At 43.7% G+C, this 10286-nt stretch overlaps 1 protein-coding gene across 1 annotated transcript; it reads right to left on the bottom strand.

Moving 5' to 3' along the window:
• Positions 1 to 4352: 4352 nt before the first annotated feature.
• Positions 4353 to 10136, bottom strand: AHSA1 (AHA1, activator of heat shock 90kDa protein ATPase homolog 1 (yeast); the record flags this gene model as incomplete). Its single annotated transcript, XM_009699386.1, has 8 exons — positions 4353 to 4761; positions 5147 to 5198; positions 5725 to 5826; positions 6606 to 6740; positions 7071 to 7159; positions 8828 to 8945; positions 9624 to 9706; positions 9890 to 10136. Coding segments are annotated over 8 exons (999 nt in total), but the record flags the coding sequence as incomplete, so codon positions are not given.
• Between the last annotated feature and the right edge of the window lie 150 nt (positions 10137 to 10286).

Raw genomic sequence — 10286 nt, 5'->3', positions numbered from 1 at the left:
CTCTCCAGTGATGGAGATGCCACAGTTACACTCAGTTTTACTATTCTTGCAGGGAGAAATATTTTTGTAGCGGCCAATCTAATCCTTACTACTTTATTTTAAGCCCACTGCATCTTATCTGCAGGGGTCATAAAGAGCATATTATTGCATTATTTGCTTCTACCTCTCATGTATTTTAGAATTTTATCATTGTGCTCCGTATTTCCCTCTTTCTCTGCCATCTTTGCTTCTCTAGACTAAAGGAATGCAGTTCTTTCAGGCTTTCCTTAGAAGATGTACTTGTAGCCCTGCAGTTGGTCTCATTGCCCACCACGGGGCTTGCTCCAAGTAATTCACATCTTTCTTGAAGCATGGAGCCCAAAACTGAACCCACAGGGTCTTATCTGGGGCTTTCTTAACACTATACAGAAAGACTCCTTTACAAGACCTATAAACTCCAGCCTGCCCAGGCAGGTTTTTTTCTTTTCCATGATGATTTAAATTTATGTTCATTTGAAAATTCACCATAACGTGCCCAGCTTAAACGTCTTTTACAGATGTGCTGCCAAGCCTGCTGCTGCCCCTCTAGTACATGTTAGTGGTGGTTTCTGCCTCAGTGTAAAACTCTGCAATTCAGTGAGGTCAAATATACTGGTTTTGCCTCCTGAATCACTCTTCCACTTGGTCAAGACCATTTTCAATCCTAAACTTGCCTTCTAAGGGTTTTACAGCACTGGTGGTGATGTAAATTGTTTTGGCCTTTGAAGTTATCAATTATACCATCTTCTATACTGAAACATACTGGATTCATTACATCGCTATTAAGGCCTTCTCTTATTTACTAATAAAATTATCATATAAGCCTTGTCTAAAGTCTTAATAAAGCCCAGATATTCTGCCAAAGAAAGTCATTAGGTTGACTCGGTATGAGTTATGCTTGATGTAGCTGTGATGTAGGTGTGCTGGTCAGTACTTTTTACCCAATTAGCTGGGTATTTACAGGTTACTGACTGCATTTTTCAGTATTTTTTCATTAACTGATGTTACAGACTGATCTAATTCCCTCGGTCCTCACCTCTCTCCTTTCCTCCTTCCCTCTCTCCCTCTCCCCAGTCCCATTACTCATCAAATTCTGAAAGATTGCTCCATTTTCCCAAGCAAGTCTTCGAGGGTAAAAATGCATCAGGCCCTGGCATGCTGGAAACATCCAACACTCTCACTTTGGCTTTTTGAAAAAATATTTAAGTTCTTCCTGTTTTGCCATTGAAGTAGGGTTGAGATGATGTTTCAAAGCAGTTTTAATAGACTAGGGGCTTTCAATCTCTTTGATTCGTGGCCTGATTTTCCCATAGAAGTTTCACATACATTTTGATCATTTCACAAATGATCAAAACACAGGAGAAAGGGTCAAGTGCATCATAACATAGGTCCACCTAAACCAACATCCAGTCTGACAGCAGTCAACAGCAGGTGACTAGGAAGGGAGAGTAAAGAGAAGGACAAGCACACGTCGCTGTTTCCCTGAAGTATTTCCCTTGTTGCCAGTGGCTGGTGGCCAAGAGGCTTCTTAAGCCAGATGTGATGGGCGTTCTGATTAATAGCCTTTCGTTGGTTTATTCTTCCATGAATTTTTCCACTCTTGTTCTGACTCCATGTAAATTTTTAGTGGTACCATATCACCAGCTGCAAGAAATTCCAGAATTCACTAAATGTGTTGAAAGACCCCTTTGGTTGGAACTCCATATTATGTTGTTTGATGGTTGCTCCTTACTCATCTTCTCCATGTGCCTTCTAAGTGCATAGCCAGTTAGCAGCCACCTCTGACCTCTCATTACCGTGAAAAATTCACTGTTTACTTCTGTCTCTGTTTTCTGCTCTTTTAGCCTTTCTTTTCTTTAATTCACAAGACTGTCCCTCTCATCCTGTGTCAGTTCAGGTTCTTGAAGAGCCTTTGGGCAGGAGTATACTGGACCTTGCTTTTCTTCCTCATCTTACATAGCCTTCCCTCCCGCAAATAGCTGAAAGATTGCAAACTGGGTCTGGGTCTCCTAGCACTTCCAAGTAAAGCAAAGGTCTGGGGTCTCTTATTAGCATCTGTGTAGCTTCTGTGTAGCTGCATCAGATGTCAGCTGTAGCTGAAGGAGTGGGTCTCTTTCTTAGCAAAGAGACGCTCTTAGCAGGCGGATGTAGCACAGGGACTTTCACTAGCACGCAGTGACTTAAGGCTCAGATCACCTTCACCAGCTGTAAATGACTGAAGTGGTGTAAGGCACTACCACTGCTGTGCCCAGTTAGAGCTACCATATCCTGACACGCTCTGTGCCTCAGGCTAAGCACTAGCTCACAGCCTGCCCTTTTAGCACAAGCTTTCCTTTACCAGTGGGTTAGTTCAATAGATTCAGTTGTGAACAGCAGCCAAGGCATGGCTGTATGGCTACACAGCCTGTTCTGCAGCTGTGGGGATAGCAATTGCCATCCCAAGGGGCAGGGAGCCAGCTCAGGCAGCACTAGCGCAACTCAAGGGCAATCAGTTTTGCTGGAAGAAGAGCCCTCGAATGGCCTCCGAGCAAAGCCCAGAGGCCACAAGCCCCATGAATGTGGGCCGCTGGCTGAGGCCAAAGCGTGTCCCATTAGAGTAGCAGCAGGATGCCTGAAGGAAACTCTGTTTGTGATGAAAGGAAGGCAATTAAAATTCCACTTCAGCTGCCTTCCTGTCCCACTTCCTAACCTTCCAGCGGCAGGTGATTAGCGGGGCCTGCCTTCTGCTGCCCTCGCTCAGCTGTGCCAGCGGAGCCCCGCTGCAGGCCAGCACTGCTGCCGTGGCACGGACGGCTGCCGGCATGGCTGCCGAAGCTCAGCGAGGACATTGTGATTCAGCTGTTGAGTTTGTCTCAAGTTAACTTAGAATGAGCTCATTTTTTCAGTTTTCAAATCATTTTGCTCTTCTCTTACCAAAGCTCTTGCCCTAGCTGTGAACACATTGCTAGCCCTGCTGTTTAAAGTTTCCCATGTTTCTGTCCAGGATTTCCCAACTGGAAAACCAAACATGCATGCTGCACAGTGACATCAGTGTGCTACCATCACGTTGCACTCCTGCAGCCTACCAGACACATACAGTAGTTCATGTGTGCATAGGGATCCTGGCAAAATACCTGCAGCCCTTTTCCCAGCCAGATGGTGCTTTAAGGAAGACAACCCTGCAGGACATAGGGAAGTCCTACCATATCTACAGGTGCCCTGTTTTCATACAACTTCCTTTGCAGTCACAGGTCAGCACAGGGGTAAGTACACAATATAGAATTTAGTTTCATACTGCACTCTTGATGTCTTACACACTTTACCATGAATAATCACTTTGGAATAGTGAGTGGAAAAGGTTAGAAATGCTCTCCATAGTTTACAAGGTGACTCAAACAATTACATTTGGGTTTTTTAAACAGGTACTAAAGTTTTTTTCCCCCGTCTCCTCTACTGAAGGGGATGGCAAAACATGCCATTCAGATTAAAAAAACAAACAAACAAACAAACACACACTAATTCTCACCCAGTAACATTACTTACTTCTAGGTTACTAGAGGTGCTCTGCAGAAAACCAAGGATGCAAGAGAAGCTCATGCCTCAAAGGGAAAACCGAGTGCTTCAGTTACCCTTGAGGCTAAGCAGATTGACACTTCTGACCAGACTTAGATTTCCCCCCATCCTATAGTTTAAACTTTAATCCTAAAGTTTATTGCTTTAGAAGACATCTCTGGGAACTAACTGTATTAGCAGGAGAGAACAAGTAAATGGTTTTCCCTTCCTCACCAGTCAAAGCAACGGCTGAAGTGGGGTCACCCAAGAGTACTGCACCTTGTTTATTTTACAGGAATAAATCCCACTCCTATTGAGATTCTACAGTTTGCTTTGGCCTGAAGCTCTTCAAGGTAGATGACCCTGGGCCCCACAACCTACTGGAACTGTTTTGTAGTGCAAGTTTCCCTAGCAGCAGTTTGCCAATTGTCTTGGACACCAGGTGACTAAATAATCAGCATTCCTGTAGAGCAGGCTAGTACAAGTGTAAGAAAGGATTGTATTGAAGAAGAGCACGTGCAAAGGAGGAGAGGAATAGCTTGAACAGGATCTTAGATCCCTTCGGAATTAGGAAGGGTTTGAAACACTTACTAGCGGCAGATCAAAAGCGGAGAGAAAATGGGCAGCTGCTCAAACTAAAAACTGCTTCAAGCTTATGCCCTCTACTCCCCCAGAAGTGAGGAGTAAATCACATTGGGATCAGCACTCCTTACTAATCGGTGTTTTTCCAGACAGATCCCTCCCTCAGCCTATCAACCGACGCTTTGAACTCAAGCCAATCTGAGGACACAAGTTCCACAGTGTTTTTTTTAAGTTAGGTTTATTTAGCAATAGAAGTATGTACATGTAAGAGAATCCCCTGCAGCACAAGACATGCACAAAGCAGTGAGGGACTGAAAGTGGTGCTGCTCAATAGCCTTCCTCATCACCTGTCATCCCACTTTACCCAGCAGCAGGGCCAAGATTAGAAAGGGACAGGTGAGAAATTTATCAGTCCATGTGGCAGAGTCTTCAGGCAGAGCCTTCCCAGCAACTGGTATTAAAACAAGCGGGCACCATAGCCAAATGTCTGTTTAATGCCCTCGAAGTAGTAGCGCTGCCAGCCTTGCTTTGTTCTTTCCTCCTCACTGGCAGGAAAGCCCTTGCCTTCCAAGCACACCTCCGTCTCACCACCTTTGTCAGTGAAGTTCAAGGTAATTGTTGCAAAGTGGCCTAGAGGAACCAAAGCAAATCCGTCAGCAGTGTGTAGTATAGTATATGCTGCCCCAAGGAGCTGCTCTGCTCCTCCTCTCACACAGCACCGCTTAAAAGACTCCTCAGGATCCTTCCCAGAGGATCTATTTATGACAGCTGGAGGCCTCCCTCAGAAACAGAGGGATGAGAGGGCTCCCTCTTCATGGGGTTTGAAGCAGTTGCAGCATGGCTGATGAGTCTGATCATATCGTGTGGGATATGAAGCTGGGATAAGGCTGATGCAGCTCCCAGAACACCGTGCGTTCCCTGACCATGAGCCAGAGTGCAGTGTGGCAAGTGGGGCTGGAATTCTTCAAACACAGGCAAGGGCTGTAATACCATAGTCCACTCTTGGACTACTTACCAGCTGGCCAAGACTTAAATCTCCATTTCATAACAAGTTGCTTCTCAGGGACCTTGAGAAGAGAAAGAAAGACTTTTTTGCAAATCCTGCAGTCTAATACAAAATAACTAGAATTGTGTTGATCTGAAGCCTTAGAGACCCCTCGAGAAACCCACACACACACACACAGGGAAAGGATGTGTCCTTTTCTTTCCACTCCTCTTCTAGAAAGGTAGGCCATAGTACAGCCCCAAACACTGAGATAGTGTCCCTGTCCAGAAGGCTTTAGCGGCAGAAGGGCTAAAGAGGAAAAGGGTCAGTCACTATCTTTAACACCCCTCCAACCCTAATAAGTAAGTAGAATCACACAAAGACAGAGCAGATGCATGACTGGAAGCCAGATTTTCTCTCCAGATGGAAGTCCCATACATTAATCCATACTATAAGGAACGCCTCAACAGCCACAGCGATTATAGATAGCTAATTGTGGAGTTCTACCTGGTACCCAATAGCTAACTGAAGCATTGTTTCAGAATTGATACCTCAAAAATAAAAAGGTTTCCCCTGAGCAAGATACACCTGCACTAGTTAGTACTTACTAGGTCAACAAACTCTCCTGTGACACTTCCATCCAGCAACTGAAACTTGCCTCCTTTATCAGCCTCCAAGGTGGCTTGTGCATGGGTGAAAGCTTGGACCATCTGAAAAGAATTCAGGAGGAGACCTGTATTACTCGACATTATCTGCTTGCAAACTTATTGCCTAATGCCTCCCACCCAGCTACAACAGTCCTGGAAAAGGAGGTAAGTCCATAGTGTAAGGTCTTCATCAAGAAAAGACAAAAACCCTGCCCTGGCCAGGAAAGCAAGGTTATAGCCACTACAGCAGGGTTCTGCCTGTCAAGGGAAAAGAACCACTAGCTTTCACATTCTATGTAGTGTTCTGTAACCCACACTTTGATTTACTCCGTTGATTCCTTAATGAAACGTAGTTCTAAGAAAAGGTTACATTTTTTGCCCCCACCCCCTCTTTTTTTTTTTTTTTTAAGATGAACAAAAGACTAAGACCATGTTTAAATAGTGATATAATGCTGCTCTCTCTACTTAAACTATATAGCACTGTGCAGGAGAAGGGAAGCTATTCCCAAAGCATGCTTTGATACTACCTAACCTTAAAAGCAAAAAATCCAAACCAAGAAGCACACAATTGTAAATCCCAAGAGATCTGACCACATGCAGTACGGGATACACCTACAGATAGGTGTTGACAGCAGTCTGGAACTGGCTTCTGGCTGGCAGTAATCCTGTCTTGTCAATGGTTTGAAAAGATGCACAACACGAGCTTTAAGCAACTGTTCTGCAGACCAGCTTTCTTATTCCATTCTCATGGATTGAGAGTGTCCTACAGAATGCCTTAAAAAACTACTTAAGAACAACCTCCAATGCACAAAGAACAATTCTCAGAACCAGCCTGGCATTACCTCTTGAGTAACAAATACCCGGTAGAGCTCCTCAGGAGATGTTAAGAAGGTGTCCTTCAAGCTGATCTTACAGGTAGGGATCTTGACTCCTATGGATTTGGACTGCGATGGGGCAGTACTGCTGCTAGCTGCCATCTAACAAAACAAAAAAGCAAAACACACACATACTTTTTTCACAAAAAAATGAACAAATGGTTCACATATCCAAGAGAAAAAACAAAGGCCTTTGGTAAAGATGTAATTAGATACAACCATATTTGAGTGCACAATGCAGATTTATCACTCTGCTTGAATTAAGAAATATCATGTGCTGCAAATCGAAACAGTCAGGCCTACACCACAGATTGCCAATTCCTGAATATATATACTCTATGAACAGCACAGCTTGCTCCTGTACACCCCGGAATCTAATACTGTGTACCCTTCTTCACAGACCCAAAAGCATGTTTGCACAATTTTATTTACCTTGCGGTCTTCTGCTTTAGGAGTCACCTGAGGTGTTGTTTCCATATGTTCACCATTCACTGTGGGCAAAATCATGCCCTGGGTGAATTCTGGAAAGACAGGAATGCACCCATGAAACTAATAAAAGATCAAGTAAACCTTTCAACTGTTCTTTGAAATACACAATCAAAAAGGGCTTCCTGGTTTCTCCCCTGCTCTTGCTAGCACCCACGACTTGGAACAGTTTTTTAAAAAAAGTAAACAGACCTCTTTTTACAAGCAATTAATTCTTCTTGCCCTTACTACTCCCTTATCAGAACCTGCCTACACTAACAATTAGGAACTTACCTCCTCTTCTCAGCCAGACATGCCAATCACTATCTTCCACATGTTGCTCTCATATCAATGTTAGCCTTACACTTACACAGCTTTTTTTTCCCCTCTCGCTCTCCAATATAGATGGCAATCACATCCCAAATACTTTCATCTTGCTGGTCTAGACAAACCAAACCAAGCTTTTCCATTTCTTTTTAGACTCGCTCTCCATTTCTCATATCATTGTAGTACAGAATAAAGTTACTTCTAACTTCATCTTTGATTTATCTTTTTTGACACCAGATGCCAGGACTACACGTAGAAGCCCAGAGGAGGTCTCACCAGTGCCCTGTCCAGCTGCATAGCATTTTTGTAATTCCACCAGAAGCTTCAGCGTCTTTCAGTATCATGTTTGCTTTTTCTTCAGCTCTATCACTTCTGCCTTTACCAATTATAAAACAATTTGCTCTTTCTCGTCCTCTTCATCTGTTCAAACTGGCAAAATTCCATTATATAGCAGAATTTTATTATATGCATATAATCTTGTATCCTGCAGTACTTAGTTCCTACCTATTCTTAATTATTCCTGCCCACAAGATCATAGAGTTATTCCTGACTAACATTCTCATCTTCCGCTGGGCGATTGCATCTCTCAACCTGAACACTAAAACACCTGAAAAAACCCAAGGGTACAGAAATTTGATTTTGGAAAACCAGCAACTAGTGGTGGTTTGTACTCAGCAAAACCCAAATATCTAGCACATGTTGTATAATATAGGTAAATGGATACAAAAAGCAACTGTAGCATTCCCAGCCTGTACTAGAGAGCAAAGCCAAACTCAACCAAAGCACACTGATTTAAGTCCAACTGCTGGAATCAAATTTATCTTCTAAAAAAAAAAACTCGATTCAAATGCTGAGACAACTCATTCAATGACACCAACAAATCCTGCAGAGTAATTTCCAGTTGTCATTTATTCTCAAATCCAAATAACACTACATGCCTTTACTAGTGTGAGAAAAGAGAAAAAAACAACAAACTAGAGAGAATATACCACCTTCCAAGGCAGTAAGCAAACTAAAGGCTAGATTGTGCCACATGGAGCGACTGATACCTTATGTCACAGGGGTTGCATTTTACTGGCTTTATTTTCTCTACAGCTGAAGTTCAGCGTGTGAAGGACATTCTCATTTTTAAAACATAAATCCAAAAATGCTGTTTGTTATTGGGTTATCACCAAAACCAATCTTTCTGGGCTGTGCTACAGTGTCTAGAGACAGAAGTGCTTCTTGGCAAATGCTAACCATTTTCAAGAGAGACAGAAAAGTTACTGTTGTTGCTCTGACATCTTCCTGTTGAGATGGGGCGAGGAACTAATATTCATTCCTCTCATTACCCCCATCCTTTCTTTAGCATTAGCCCATATGGGTTCCTATAATGCTTCTCCCTCTCAGTTACATACCTGTTTTGAGAGTGCTGATGTAAGTTTTCATTGCGTCTCTGATTTTTTTTGCACCCTCTTGCTTCATCAGAGTCTTCAAGTTAGTGTCAGGTTCATCTTTAGCAAGGCTGACATGGATCTAAACAAGAAGGACAAGTGCTGTTTAACAAAGCCATACTTGCGGAGTCCTTTTATTACTCAATTCAACATCACAGTTAGACTTCGGCTAAACTTCACAAGCAGTACTGCAGTTTTATTGATCTTTCACTTTCCCTTTCTCAGCCTACAGTAATGTACACATGTACCTAAATACCTTTATGTGCTATAGAGCCCTTATATCTCAAAGGCAGGAATTAATTTGGTAAAGATACAACACGATGGGGAGGGACTCTTTGTCAGGGAGTGTAGCGACAGGACAAAGGTTAACAGTTTTAAACTGGAAGAGGGAAGATTTAGATTAGCTATTAGGAAGAAATTCTTCATGGTGAGGGTGGTGAGGCCCTGGAACAGGTTGCCCAGAGAAGCTGTGGATGTCCCATCCCTGGAAGTGTTCAAGGCCAGGTTGGATGGGGCTTTAAGCAACCTCGTCTAGTGGAAGGTGTCCCTGCCCATGGCAGGGCAGTTGGAACGAGATGATCTTTAAGGTCCCTTCCAACGAAACCATCCTATGATTCTACTAACTTAAGCAGCCTCTAACACTAAAGAAGTTATATGCAAGTGTTCTAAAAAAGGTAACATGGAAGGAAATATTAATGCTGTGAGGATTCCTGTTAGAACAGCCATACAGCCAGCAGCATTAGCCTTTAGCTGTGCTTACCTCAACTTCATCGATATCATTTTCATCTGAGAGATTAGGAATCTCCACATAACCTTTGTATTTCACTCCAGTCTTTGAGGTCCCTGCAATTACAATGATGTTATTCAGATGAACATTTTCTACTCCGGTTGTTGTAAAAGCAAACTTGTATTGTGTCACAATACAATACTTCCTTTTGTTATTATTTCCCAAATAAGTTAAGTATCCTTATCCTTAACCTTATAATTGAATCTGGGCTTGAAATAGGAGGGGAAACCATCACTCACCAGTCCATGCCAGCTTGATAGCCCACTCATAGAAGAAGATAAGTTTCCCCTTGCGGTTGTTAATGGAGGCCTCTCCATCCAGTTTGCTCACTTCTGTCACCTCACAAGCTCCTTCCTCACTCTCCACCCTTACAGGCAGAAGGAGAGTTTTCAGCCGCTCTGTGGACCAGTTGGAGGCATCCCGCTCTGTCCTGCGAGAAAACCGAGCAGCATGAGACTCTGGGGCAGGCCACGCCGCCAGCACACACTGGGACTACCTAGCCTTCCCCAGTCCTTCCCTTCCCGCCCCGCTCCAGCACACACACACAGCCCGTCCCCCGGGCACCCACCCAGGCATTCCCCGGGCACCGCGACATACGCACGGAGGCGGGGGTCTACCCACGGCATCAGCCCGGAC

This window comes from Cariama cristata, unplaced genomic scaffold (genome assembly GCF_000690535.1).
Source record: "Cariama cristata isolate BGI_N322 unplaced genomic scaffold, ASM69053v1 scaffold37970, whole genome shotgun sequence".
Taxonomy (NCBI): Eukaryota; Metazoa; Chordata; class Aves; order Cariamiformes; family Cariamidae; genus Cariama; species Cariama cristata.
This window is presented reverse-complemented; position numbering and strand designations above follow the sequence as displayed.